The sequence below is a fragment of the Platichthys flesus genome, chromosome 13 (genome assembly GCF_949316205.1).
Source record: "Platichthys flesus chromosome 13, fPlaFle2.1, whole genome shotgun sequence".
Lineage (NCBI taxonomy): Eukaryota > Metazoa > Chordata > Actinopteri > Pleuronectiformes > Pleuronectidae > Platichthys > Platichthys flesus.
This window is the reverse complement of record NC_084957.1, coordinates 15,713,190-15,728,248: the sequence shown is the minus strand read 5'-3', so window position 1 is coordinate 15,728,248 and position 15,059 is coordinate 15,713,190. Positions and strand designations below refer to the sequence as shown.

At 41.4% G+C, this 15,059-nt stretch overlaps 1 protein-coding gene across 1 annotated transcript in view; it reads left to right on the top strand.

The window, feature by feature from the left end:
- Positions 1-15,059, top strand: part of nck2a (NCK adaptor protein 2a) — a 31,609-nt gene that overhangs the window by 10,642 nt on the left and 5,908 nt on the right. Inside the window, 1 exon segment of the mRNA XM_062403184.1 lies at positions 10,742-10,983. Coding sequence (XP_062259168.1) covers positions 10,758-10,983 — 226 coding nt within the window. The 5' untranslated portion in view covers positions 10,742-10,757.

Here is a 15,059-nt window from a genome sequence, read left to right as displayed (position 1 = left end):
ATGGTGTGAGTGTGCACATGTATCCCGTACAGCTTTTGATCAAGCTCCTCAGAGGTGTGAGGAAAAAGCTGAACAGAAAAAATAATGAATGTAATTAATGTTTTTTATTTAGAGTCCAGATAAGGATATGTAACTGTTATATCTGCATTGTTATCACCTTTATTCGGAAATTATATACCTGATTCGGTTTGTATAATCCTATTTAACTGCACAGACTGTTGATATATTTACTGTGACTGTCCACTCAACTTACTTGACGTCAAGTAAATGGCCAGAATAAAATTCTGCACATTTGCACAGGGGACATTTTTCAGGCTTTCAACAGGTCTGCATTGTGTTGCACCAGTCTTTCTGCATTGCTCTGGCTGCATGTGCCCTCTCGTGGGAGCCTCAGGGTAGCATCTGATCAAAGAGAATAATTCAGGTCCATAGCCAAGAGAAGAGCAGAGAGAAGAACGATGGAGCAGAAGGTACAAAAAGAGAAGGTAACGCTCAAGCCGCTGTAGAGTCAACAGTGGTTTGTGTTATACTGGGAAGAAGAGTGTTTCAGGGAACTGTTCCTGTGTTTCCACATGAAATAACCCCCAACTTCTTAACAAACTTACAGCAAAATAACTACCTATTTATTCATTTTACAACAGCCAACCAGTTGTTGAAAGCTGAATGACGAGCAGTTCTGATTAATAAAACAAGACACCATTCCTTTTCTTAATTATCATGAATGAGGTGGCATCCTGATGAGTTGAAGTGAGTTGATTTGACTTCTCTTCCTCTGTTCCATAGGGTGTGAATGCTGCATACTTTTGTTCAATTGCTTCTATAGATGAAAAATGTATACTTAGGGCTATAGGCTTCTTACCAATTCTATCTTACAGCCTACACAAAGGTGTCAAGTGCTCTTTGCTAGTTTCAGACCTACGCAGTTGTCATCTTCCCATCCCAGTGCCCACATTCTTTAAATAGCAAATGCAGTTTGGCCATCTGAGCGCCCATAAAGCTGGTGACACCATCTGAGTTTGACCAGTTGTGCAGTAGTCTTCGTCAATGGACCTTTTGTTTGAATTATTCCCCTTGCCTTGACCCACTTACATAATAAAACATTTGCTAGCAGGGATGATTGATTAATGTGTAATATAATTTTAAGAGAACGGGACTAGGACCCGCAAAAACTTTTCTGTATCTCTGTCCTCTTGGCTTCTCATGTGAATATTCTTCTTTGAGCTATTAAAAGGAAAACTGGCTTGGATGTTAAGTTTGAGTTACGCTAGTGTTGGCCTAATGGTTACGTATGTATTGCAAACTACCTTGCTTTTTCAACAGTCAGTTGGCAAAGGTTGTTGCACTTTTCATTGTAACAGGAAGTCTTACTTAATGAGCAGAACAGATCAAGGCCAGTACATATGCCACACACATTTCTCTACAATCACCAAGAGAGATGGACAAGCTCCTGCATCTCCAGACTTTAACCCCAACATGCATTCTGCAGCACTGATACAGATACCAGTCATTGGGTATTAGTAATAATTTAACATCAAAGGATATGTATTTTTATAGGGATGTGTATACATATTGACAAGGTCTCCAATTAACAACAAAAATAGCAATAGGTATATATTCAGTTACATCCCCAGAAGGAGAATATTAGGGCATCATTAGTCCTAATTTTGTTAAATGACAGTAATACTCATATTTCTTACATCCCTACTACTGAGCTCTCTTCTTTCATTTATTGTGTTTCTGGTTGACTATATCAAGTGTTGACTACATGGAGTGTTAGAAAAGCTGAACTAACCAGCTTGTTTGGCTCAGGATTTCTGTTGTCAGACAACTGAATGAGTGAATACTACCTGCTAAAGAGACAGTATTTCCTGAACTGCTGTTTTGATGCCTCAATCAAATCCTTATTTTATGATGACCGAGAACTGAGCTGACGAAATCAACAGAGATGCAGTCAAACAGGAAAAGAACCACACCTGGTCCTATGTGCTTGTTTCTTTAGCTTTGAGGGTCTCAGGGCCTTTTTCATATACAACCAGCTGTTTTCCAGTGATTCAAATCCTTTAATGAAGTCTTCAAATTAAAACAAAGCAGCTTCACTTAATGAGAACGGCTTCATATGTGGAAGAGAGCTTAAAAAAACAACTCGCAAGATTGACCTTATGTTGACGACTTTACAGAGGTCAAGAATGAACCCTCCAGGTCAACGTGCACACAGAATGATTACATGGTAAAGGTCTGGTCCCTCGAAAGGACAGGCATTTATCTCCCTAATATTCTGACTCCAAGCAAACTAAACTTATCACTTTTTTCTAAAGCTCGGCTCTCGTAATACCCACGCGATCAAACCTAGCTTTTCTGACTTAAAAAATCTCAGTTTTCAGGGAAACGATAACAAAGAAAATGCCCTCAGAGACGCGTTGTATTTTGAGGATTTAGAAAAATGCTTTTTTCTTTACAGATCAGAATAGAAACAGTACTATAGCTTTTAGCCACTGCTACATCTTTGTTGTTTGACCCGAGAGTGACTCATTATCCAACTCATCCGCACTAGGGCTCTCTCCCTCCCCTCCCTCTCTGTGCATGGAAAACACAAACACACCATCACCTCAGGTTTTTCTGTCTCCTCCAGTCGAAAGAAAAAGAGCAGCGTTGTACAGCAAAGCTGTGTTCACTACATTTGCCCCTCTGTGCTTTACAGTGCTTGCCTTTTGTTGCTCTGCCAGGGGACATGGATGGCAGACTGTCACATAGAGAGTTAAAAATAGAAGCAGTGTTTCCCTTCTTACTTTTTGAACAAGAGCTGTGACAAAGGGATTAAGAAAAGATGGTAGGAAAACGATGCTAATAGTTGAAGGCTTGCTGCAGAGAGAGGTTGTGCACAGGGGGTTGAGTTATGAAACTTGGAGAGAACTTGGAGAGAAGAGGCTTCTCATCGAGTGCGTGGTGTGCAGGAAGATGTGCAAAGTGAATAAACATTGCACAGTCTTGGAAGGAGGTAAAGTGGACACGAGGGAGAAAACAACCAACACAAGTTTCTACTCAGCTATTTACGGCTGAGGAGAAGGAGAAAAATATTGTTATGGTTGTAATATTCTCACAGTTGGAGAGGAGTACGGCCACAGCCTTCTGTCAGGACTCAGCATTTATTTTGTCGGTATTTTTTCACATGTATTAATACGGACAAAAACACACAAAACAAAGCAGCACCACTGGAAATCATGCGGGGGCAGTGTAGCAAATAGTTCAAGTGAGAAATTGTAGAACACAAGGAAATAAATTAAAATAATGGCATCAATTTTTGAAGAGAGCCTTTTGAGTTGGATAAATTGGAGCCACACCATTTACAATGCTTCTGCCTTTTTGTAAGAGCTACATTATTACCATCTCCACCATCACTATGATTGTTGATGTCAGAAACTCTTTGCAGGGTCAAGCGCTTTACTGGAATTATTGATTAGCAACGATGGCAACGTAAAGGACACATGGAGGTGGGCAGTGACGTTTACTTTGTTGAAAAAGACAAAAGCCTTTACGTCCGTAAAACATAAATGAGCCTTAAGAAGTGCAAGAGGTAAATAAACACACATGCACTGTTCTGTTTCCTCATTAAGCAGATACTAATTAAAACAGAACTAAATAATGTGATCTCTTACAAATAAGGGACTGGAGTATGATGCCTCGGTTGAAAAAACATCAACACAGACCATCTGTCTGCAAAGATAATGTCTGAGGCAGTGATTAAATAACCAGGATGCTGCACAATTATTCCCCACAGTAGTGCCATCGTCTTCTGTAGTCAAAACACAGTTTAAAGACATAAAATGTAATTTTAACATTCAATATCTAAAATATAACATCTAACACCTTTTTTTTTTTAAATTATAATAATATCATACCAAGGAGAATAATACTCTTTATCTCTCTCTTTCTAGTCTTCTTTTCCTTTTCTCTGTGAATTAATGAGGGGGGGGGGATAAAACCTTTGTTTATATCACAAGGGTGTAGGTACAGAGTTTACATCCACCTTTGTTTGGAGTGAAGGTCCTTTGTAAAGAAATCCAGAAAATTGATGAGCGGGGGGATAAAATTCAGATTCTTTGGGCAACGCCCCCGTCAGTGTGAATGGGACCACCCAGCGACTGTTGTCATGGAGACTCATTCACCAATGTGGGCTCTTCTCCAGAGAGGAGGCAGAGGTAATGACAGAAAATGATGGTGATGTGAAAAATGGCTTATAAAGAGAGGTTTCGGTAGTAAGGATGGCCCAGTCAAAATCTGACTTGAGGGGACGTTCCAGTTGCAGCTTCTGACTGGGGTCGGTAATTCTCCGAGGTTTAATGGAATGCAGCAGTGGTACCGTTCAGCCTGTGAACCGAGATGGATAATGTCCTCTGTGTCTCTGGAGGCATCAACTTTAAGTTTGGGTAAATAACCCTGATGATGTCATCCTTGTTATCTTGAGGTTCACTTGAGTCTGCAGATATGTGGAATTACAGGGTTCAGTGTTTATGAGAGTTCTTGTCGTAGAAGTCAGGGTACTGACTGATTGAGTTTTAATATGTCTCCCAGCTTAGTGGAGATGGAATATTACTCGCTGGAGTGCCTCTTTAAAACCTCAGACCCAGACCATCATTTATTTGCCATTATATTTGGACAATCAAGTTTATATGTTATTATGTCATTCTGCTGGTCAGACTGAATGTAATCATCGTAAAAGAGCTGAGTCTCTTTTAGGGATATTATTGCTGTACATGGTCATGTTTGCTCTCTGGTTTAGGGTTTGTGTTGATTCTCCTCTGTCTTCATTTGAGTCTGCTTTCTTAGTCCTTGCGCGAACATTTCCCACAACTTTTCCTGCCAGTGCCCAAGTTAAATGTACCGAAAATGTCAGTAAACCAATACGGGAGTACAACCGGGAAATGTTATGATAAGTATTGATAGACGATTCTTGCATTTGGGGAATGTGTAACTGGAAGAATACAAATATCTCATCATTAAAAATATGAGCCACACAAGTAGAAGATGTCAACTTGCCGTGTTTAGTCTCCTCCTGCCCCTGCACGCTCTACCCAGGCACCAACCCTCGCCTGACTGTTCTGGAAATGTTAATGGTTTGTGTCTGACCTGGACAATCTCTTGCTGCAATCTACATACGTGAAAGACAAACTTAATGAAATGTCTGAGAAAAGTATGTGAACTTCTTTGTAAGAAGTTGTCCCACTATAGCTGCTCTTTTCTTTGTTAGTAACATTGTGGGAGATGTGGCTGAAACATTGTTAGCACTGACTTTTAAAGCATCCTGATTCTGCTGTGGTGGGTTTTTCTTTGTTCGAGCACATTGAGCCTCTTAAAACTCAAGCTTGTGCACAGCGGCCGTAACACTGAGTCTGACTTACTCCTGTTTCATTCTTTGTCATTCACTCCAAATGCACCAGACACTGACTGCCGGATGGGAGTAAAGCAGTCGTCCTTCCTGTGAGAAGTGACTACTGCAAATAGTGTGAAGTGGCGGGGGGAGGTGGAATTGTTTTCCTATTGGCTGAAATCCTGGATGTCTTTGACCTGAATGCCAAACACAGAAAGCTCTGCCAGACGTTTTCTTTTTTCTTTAAACATCCCCTCTTTTTTTTAATCCTCTTTTACTTTCCTTTTCTCTTTGTGTGGTGTTGAAAGAGCCTCTGAGCGTCCGCCCCCCCCCCCCCCCCCTCACTGAAGGGAGTTGTGAAGTGCTGGTGAAGCCCAGCTCAGCAGTCTGTCACTCATCTTTCCTCTTTTAACTCTCTCAGCAGAGGAATGGGGAGGTCATGAGGAGCGTGAGCTCTCAGGCCTTCCCCTTTTTAAACTCAACTCTTGTGTGTTGTGTGCAGCTTCATGGGAAAAGCTGCTTTTCTTAAACCACCTGATTCTTTTTTAAACATTTCAAGGAAGGTGAGACAATGGCTCTGGTTATATGAGTAAAGCACATGATTACATTTTATTTATTTTTACTTTTACTCAGCTGATTGAAGCATAGTTTAAAAGAAGACTGCTGGATTGATTTCTTTATAAGCTGGTCTCATGGATTTAATGTCAACACACATTTGCAGGCGTCTGAATGAGCATTGGTATAGCTGCCACGTTGACACACATGATTGCCCACAATGGAAAATATAACTTGACTTGGAGTGGCAATCCCATCAGTCTGCCTAATGGGCAAGGTCGTCAAGGAGACTGACAAATTGATACCGTGGATGAGTTTTTCATTGGTTTTAATAGCGTCTGGTGCATTTGGTTCAGTTAAGCATTAAATTTGAAATATTTGAAATTTCCTGGAATAAGCGTTTCACATATGAAGAACGCAACGCGAGATCGGACGTGTCAGAGTCATTCATGACAACAGGAAAAAGAACAGCGCACACCTGCTCGCTTGCTGTAAATTTTCGACATTCGACATTTTCCTGCTGTTTTGTCACATGGGGGCATTCAGACATTTTTGCAGGCTCACAGAAAAATTCATCAAAATGTATTCTCACTTCCAGCTTGTCTGGGAAACTTCAAGAAAATGATCAGTGGGTGTCTTAAAGCAGCTTTAGACTCTGTGGCCAACCAAACATCAGGATTGACATTCCCTGATGTTTCTAAACTCAGCATTTTCTTGATTAAACAACTATAAACTATATACAAAATAATAAGCAGCTTTAGACTCTGTGGCCAACCAAACATCAGGATTGACATTCCCTGATGTTTCTAAACTCAGCATTTTCTTGATTAAACAACTATAAACTATATACAAAATAATAAAAATATCTCTCATAATTTCCCACCACATAAAAAGATGCATTTACATTCTTTGTTTTATTTTACCAACAGTTTCAGAGATATTCATGTGATTTAAATGACAAAGAACCCTCATATTTGAGAAACTAACTGAAACGATGAATTAGTTATCAAAATGATTGCTGCTCTATTGTTTGTTAATCAGCTAATAGTTGCAGCTAGATATGTGATTTCAGCTTATCTACGTGTTATGTCTGTGCATCATCAATAAGAATCTCCCCTTAATATATTTAGTTTTATAAGCGAGATCAAAAGCACATTAGGTTCATTTAATTAGAGCAAGATTTGCCGTCAGGTCTCTTCTTCTGTCCAATCAAAGAGTTCCCTGTGTGTCCATATGACCTCATGTTAATACGTCTTTGTTTGTGGCTGAAAAAACTGTGTGAACTTAAACACCAGAACTACAAGGTACCAACATGATTGTTTTTATTTGGTTCAGACCAACTGAATCGCACTTCAGGTGTGAAAGTGACCCTGAGCTCGGAGGCCTGTGTGACAGCAAGAATCACCGCTGTGCAGAGGAGGAGAATGAAAAGGGAAGGAATCCCCAAAACAGGGTCAGATTAATACCACTGAGCACTTCTGAGCTGCTTTATATTACAATATGTCAAATGCCATGGTGCATGTTCCCAACAGTCTTCACCAGATTTTCTCATCCACTCATCTGCACCAGGAGGACTAAATGTAATGAAATAAAAAGGGAAGAAGTAGCCTGGTGTAATCCAGCAGCTGTAGCCTGGGGCAGAGAGAGACTACCACATACCTCCTGTCTCCAGGAAGCGTTGACGTCACCATCCCTCGTCTTGTCATAAATCTGCCCTTCCATTTCTATCGCCTGCACTCCCCAGAGAGTCACAGCTGCTGCGGCTCTGTCCCTCCCTGAATGTCAGACTGACCCCTCCATCTTCTCCCTCCTGCCGCCTCTGTCACATCTCAGAAATCGGAGCTTCACTAACAGTGGACTTGACATCATTTCTGCCAGGGTTGCGCAAGCCCCTGTTCCTCTTCCTCGACTGTCCCTGTCCTGGCCTGTGTAGAAATCCAGTTTGACGACTTCAGTGACGGCAAGCAGAGGCACATTCACACCCGCAATACTTTTTTGCAGAAACTCTTGCGCATGAATTTTCTACATATGGTGACGATAGGAAGTTGCCACGTTCTTGCTTGTGGTTGTGACAGTAAATATAAGAATGTGCTCAGTAAAGTCTGGTCTGTCTCTGCTGTTGTGGTCTTAATGAAGTGGAATTAAACGTCTGCAGCTGAAAAACAACCGGCGCTTTAGAGGGTTCCCATTTGTACGTCATGAAATAAAGCCGACACACTGAAGATATCAATCGTAAGCTTTTCTTATTTTCTCTCATTCGTGCAACTGCACTTCCAATGATTCTTGAAGTACACCGGTACTGTGTCCCAGTGTGGACATCATGGCAGAGCCAACAAAGAAACAGGAGAAAAAAATATCGGAGCATATTTCCCTCATTGGCGAGAGCTAAAGGAAGCCGAAGGATGCAGGACAGATGCCCTGGTGTTGTTGTTATTAGTCAAGTAATTCATAACTAAATATGAGCAGTACTTCAGCGTGACTAAAATGCTGTCATTCACCTCTCATTCCTGTTATTCTTCTCTCATTCCTGTTAGTTTTCATCTCAAATGTTACAGCAGTTGGAAGGAACCAGTCATATTTGTGAAAATTGGCTACCTTGTCAGCCGTCGAGGTTTCTGTGGCTTTTCTCCGAATTTACATCAGTGAATTACACATCCCACCTACAGGGGAAGCCTATATTCAGCCATAAATCTCTTCTGTGCTTTTCCCTCTCAAAGAATATAACCTAAACCACAATATGAGTAGGGGAATTATACATTCGTCAGAAGTCTCTGACAAATGTCAGAGACTTCTGTTTTTTCCCTTGTGTTTATTCTGTGGAAACATTTCTGACTATGGCTACACTCACCCACATGCAGTTAAAAGTGTGTTTTTTCCATTTAACTGAGCTTGACTCAGCAGGGGTTTTATTTGGAAACACATTACATGTTATTTGTAATGACCTGTCACCATTATTGAACAGCTCTATAATAAGTGTTATGTGTAACTGTAACGTGGAGGATCTTTTAAATGTCAGGTTTTGCTCCTGAGTGGCATCACTGCTGTAAAACACCGTCCCACCATAACCACTGATAGATGTGCATGAGATTTAATGAAGAGATGGAGAAAGCCTGTATTTGTTTATCTGCACCAGTATCCTTTCTTCCTTCACTTATTCCATTGAGCTGGTTTACAGCTGCAGACTGGAACTTGGAAGTCGGCTAAATTTAAACTGGATTGCTCGCATGGTTCTCATTACTTGAGATGGCTTTTATCAAAGAAGAGGTTTTTCACAGAAAAGGAATAAACCAAATCCAACTTCCCCCAAATCTCTTCAAGCAGAAAAGTCAAGTTTTCTATTTGGCTTCCTCTTTTACAGATACATGTAATTTCTCAGAAGTTGAGGTGACCCCAGCAGACCCACGTCAAATCACCTCACCTAAGGCCGGGTGAAATAGAGCATGCAATTGCTCTCTGCCTCTCCCAAAAACGGCTAGGCTTTGTGTGTGTGTGTGTGTAAATTGATTTTGTGTGTTTGTGCTGCTCTCTAACAAAGAACCCCTCTCAGAATTGCCTATTTTGGGCTGAATCTTGCGTTTGCTGCTTTCTGTAAACCCGGTTTGCTTCCTCATATTTTCTGCTGTTTTCAGCCACGGTGATCATGTGGTCAGCAATGTGAGATTCTGCCCTAATCTTCATCTGAGGAATTATCAGCGTCAGTGCCAGTCCAGGCACACTGGATATTATCACTAACCTTAACCTCATATTTGGCTCGGTTGTGTAATTTAGCCTTGTGATGAACTGGCAACCTGTCCAGGATGCATCCTGTCTAATGCCCAATGTGAGCCGGGATAAGCGGTTTAAAATTTGTGTGCCTGGATAGATGTGGATTATTTTGTAATGACTTGTCATTTGTCACAGTAATACTGATCCTCACGCACACACACAAACACAAAAATTGCCCTGTGCCAGAAAAATATTGATATAATACATATTTAGGTGTAGTAGGGTGTTCCTCAATTAATAAGGAACCAATGGACGACTTCTTACCTAGAATATTTTAAAATGCGAAATTTCTCAGGACATTCTCCAGAATCCTTCCTGCCAGCGCCCTGTTGAAATGTCAGTAAAATGTCTAAATCAGCCCATTTGACAATACAGTAGGAAAATGCCTTGAAATTCAGACTGAAAATTGATGTTGCTGACGTTTCTGAAACGTGATGGACGCAAAACTGAAAAAAATTAAAAAGAGGTGAGAAACACATAGAAGACGCAGATAAAGATGACAAATTGGAAAGACACTGACGTCAGAGAGTGTCTGGAGATAATAACAAACGGTCATGGCAATGTGCTGTAAGTCATAATATAATTTCAGCAGCAGTATTCCTACATTATGTCCTGCCTCTGGCATGCTCTACTCCAGACACCACCCCTCACCCAAACACTGAGAAGATTTCCCTGTTGTGTTAAATGAGTTTCTTGTTCAAGTGTGAAACTTTACATTACATGTTACATTACATTACATGTCATTTAGCTGACGCTTTTTGTCCAAAGCGACTTACATTTTTAGAACACTCATCATTTTATGAGGGGCCATCTAGGGGTTCAGTATCTTGCCAAGGACACTTAGGCATGCAGATGGGATAGAGTGGGATTCGAACCGGCGACCTTCTTGATGCAGAGCACCCGCTCTATCCCCTAGGCCACGCTCTCCCCAGACTTCTGACCCTATTGTCTGGACATTTGTGTGTGGGTGTGTGTGTGAGTGTGTGTGTGTGTATGTGTGGCAGTTTGTGAGGCGTCGTACTCCTCGGCTCACCCCACTCTCCTTCCTCTCCACAGGGGGACTCCATGAAAGATGACAGAGGAGGTGATTGTTGTAGCCAAGTGGGACTACACGGCCCAGCAGGACCAGGAACTTGACATCCGTAAAAATGAGCGTCTCTTCCTCCTGGACGACTCAAAGACCTGGTGGCGCGTTCGCAACGCTACCAACCAAACGGGTTATGTGCCATCCAACTACGTAGAGCGCAAGAACAGCCTGAAGAAAGGCTCGCTGGTGAAGAACATCAAAGATACGCTGGGTAAGGAGGATTGTGTCTCGCTCTGCGTACCGGTGAAATGTCGCCTGTTTGTCAACACTGTCAGTAGATTCTTTTCTGTAAAAGTGGATAATCGCTGCACCTCTCTTTTCAGTTGTTTGAGTTTCTGGTGGAGGTGTTAAGATGTGGTCATAAATAGTGGTGAGCGTGTGTCCGTGCTTTCAGACATGCACTGAACTCCTCAGTTCCTCTGTATTCTGTCCGGAGGAGCTGCATGTGTGAATGCAATTTTCCAAGAGAGTCTCTGGGGACTTTCCCTACCTGGCCACGTAGTATACAGTCTGTAGAAAAGAGAATCCGATGTGTGAACACAGCAGGGAATCCCCACTTGATTCACCGATAGTGACTGGGGGGTTGTTGACACTCCCTGCCTCTGTCTGCTTCACCCGTCGGCTCCACCTCTCCCCTAAATAATGCGGAGAATCTGCTGCTGTCAGGCAGGTCATGTCTGGAAACGAGAGTTTCTGAGAAGTCTTCTCAGAAGTGATTCCTTCACTGTGGCTGTGTACTCACCAGGAGCTGTCACTGTGCATATAGACATATGCATTTATTAGAAAATGATTTTTCAATGACTCCTAAGTTGTTCTTATCAAACCTGTCATCAAAGAAAAGTAATTGAGGCTTGATATTGTACATATTAATCATAAATAACTAAATATAAAAACACACCTAAAACCAAATATTTACATGTATATTTTTAGTGTAAACATAAATGCAGCTAACATGTTCTTTGGACTGCTCTGTTAAATAAAAGTTTTCATATCTACAAATATTTATGTGCATGTGAAAGACTCATATCGTACACAAAATGTTCACTTAATCAACGACTCAAAATGTGAGTGTGTGTGTGTGTGATGCACAAGCTCTCTCACGTGTCCCTTGCAGAATCATTTTTACATTTAATTTTATGATTTTGCCAAGAAGGAAAATGTTTCAACAATTTGGTTTAAATTATTAACTTCAGGCATCATGAAATTGGTTTAATGTTTTTTAATCATTGTCAGACAAATTATCTTCTAACAGAAATCAGGCTTTCAAACTGCATGTGAGCCAATTCATTAATATAATTTTTTAACGTGGAAATCTGGGCAGAACATTATTGGGGCTGTTGAAGCTTCCTTATCACGCTCACAGATCTGGTTGCTTTCTGAAGCGCCCAGATGTGACAGCCGGAAGGCCGCCTTTATAGAGTAATGACTTAACTTGGGTTTGTTGGTGAACAGCTCAAGACGAGAATGTAGGAATTTATCTGAGAATGATGAAAATAGAAGGAGATGAAGGGAGTCGGGTCTGATATGTGGATTCCTGTCCGCTCTGTGGAAAATCAACCCCGGGGGGAAACTGTGGCTTTATATGGGCCAGCATGGCACAGCCTGCCACTGTCACCCTGAGCAGAGCTCATTGTGTGCAGAGACAACATGTATCTGCACTTCACTCCCCTTTTCCAATCCAGTTCCCATCACACCATTTGATTCCACCAGCTGCTTTTCCATGTAATCGTCAAGAAAATTAAATTAAAAAAAAGCAAACTTTTAAATGTCGCAAAAAAGTTGAAAAAAGTATTGCAGTGCACATTAGGACTGTTTCCATTGACTGGTATGAAAAATACAGCAATATCTATGTTTTTTATTTTCAGATCAAGCAAAAAACAACCTGTCATCGAAAACTGCTTCAGAAATATTGTATTTTGCATAAAAATAAGCTCAGTGAGGCTTAACCTTTGCAAAAATGGAAGATCATTAACTGTGAGCATGATTCATTGCTGCAGTTTATCTTCCTTGGCTTGGAGAAAAGTTCACCATGGCATCGTGATATAGAGAATTCACTGCTTGTTCTGTAACTGGCATCACGTTTCATTTAGTCTTTTAAACAAAACTTTTCCTGGCCTGGTGTCTGTTCCCGTTTCTCTGTACTATTCCGGGGAAACACTTGTATAAGCTGCACTGTGATAAAAAGTAGGAGACGTAGGGCTGGAGACAAAACTGGAAACAAAACAAGTTGTTTGCCATCCGCCATAAAACCTCAGAGAAGAAGAATTAGAAACAAACCAAATCCAGAACTGCTGAGATGATTTTCTGTCTTTTTTTATTAGTGTGGACGAGCTGTGATTATTCTTTTGTTTCTTCTTCTTCTTCTGTAGAAGAAAATGGTCAGTCCCGTATTCAATGATCTCAAAACCTATTTTGAATATATGTTTTTCATCTGTTTCAAAAAAAGTTGAAAACCAACTCAAATAAATATTTGTTGTGTATATGAGTTTTATTTTTGTCTGTTTCTATAAATCTATACCTGTCTCCTAGTAATGATAATACAAAACTTCAAAGACAACGATCAAATTCATGCAATAACAATTGAAATCAAATCCAATCAGTGATATGATGCAAAATCTACAATCCCAGAAAGCTGATAAAATAATACATTCTTTAAAAGTAATGATAGATAAGATTAGTGAGATAAGATAATATTTACAACAAAGGAGGGAAAAAACAGCTAATGCAGCTCCACATGCTTTTCTATGATCAGTAGATTGATTAGTGGAGGAATCAGCAGCGTGTGCTGCAGTGATGGATTATCCTCCTGTCCCTGACTATGTTACATATTGACTACAGCATTATGGCCTACTTCCATTTCAGTCTGAGTAGTTTGCTACCAGCGAGTAGCTCTTCAGTGTTAAAAGCCTGAGTAAATCCAATAGGCGAGAACATTTTCATGAGGCGGTGAGCAATAGGTGAGGTCAGTGGCTAATGGAACTCACATACTCCAACAGAGGATCTGATTGGCTGAGAGTGTGATCACTTCATCCTGGCTCTTTTTCTCTCTTTTCCAGCTCTTCAGTGAGTCAACATTGTGATTATGGACCTTTGCAGATACTGTGTGACTTCGGTTATCTCCGGCTTTTCATCCCCATTTACCGTGCTTAAATGCAGTTGTATCATCGACATTCATGCTGGCAGAATTGAATTGTAAATGGCTGCATGCTGCTTTCTGTCCTAGTTTCCCCCGCGCAGGAAATACAAACAATGATGGAGCAAAAATAATTCAGCGATGGGTCCCACTCGTTGCTGAAACTGGGGCAGAGCTCGCTGCTGTAACATACTGGCAGAGCTAGATATCTGTCCAGCGTAGTTTTCACATGGCTGCGAATGGGAGGCTGTGTGAAGTCCTGGTCCTCGTGTAAAAAACGTAATTTGTCCCTTTTGTCCCCCGGTACAGTTTGAATGCAAGAGTTCAGCAAAATACCACCCCCCCCCCCCCCCCCCCCCCCCCCCTCCTCCGCATGCTCTACCCAGGCACTACCCCTCAGTGTTTGCGGGTGATTTCCCATGTTGTTGTGAACACGTCTGACCCTGACAATGTCCCTAACCCGACTATCGGGACATTTTCTGGAGATCATATCTGTAAACGGCTTTTAACTGAGCTGTTTCATCTTATCTTCACACTTGGTGTGTTATGTTCCGGTCCCGAGGAGTGCAGTGTCGAATTTGGTACGTTTTCAGTATTAACACGCTTCAACTAAAGAGGTGATAAGTGCTCTGTAGCAGCAGCAGCTCATGAACGACTCATGACCGTAAGTGATGTTATCAATCACAACAACAGCCGGGTCATGACAGCAGCGGTGGTGCAGCTTCGGGGTTCTGTGGACTGAGTCCTGCAGTCGGTCTTTACTCTCTGCAGCTCAATTACTGTAGGTCACCTTTACAGTTTCAGAGAGAAAGCTGCAACCAGCATCACCACAGGCCAAACAACGGGCACAGCACGGCTTTTCTGCAAATGCTGCATTCACATTTTCAGGCCATGTATGTAGGCTGCTGGTCTTGTGCGCCAACTTCTTATTTTTTCAATTTAAGCTCTGGTTTTGCTGACAAATATCTTTTCACTGATTTTACACACAAAGTGCTGCATTAAGACCCCTACCTCTGGTATTTAAAAGGTAATTTACCTGCTGATCTGTGGTGCTAATGCTCCGTTTAAGGGTCATGTTATACTTTTAACATCCCTGCACTCGCTCACATCTTATCGTCTGATGGCCAGTGTGGTATCGTGCAGAGTGCATTTAG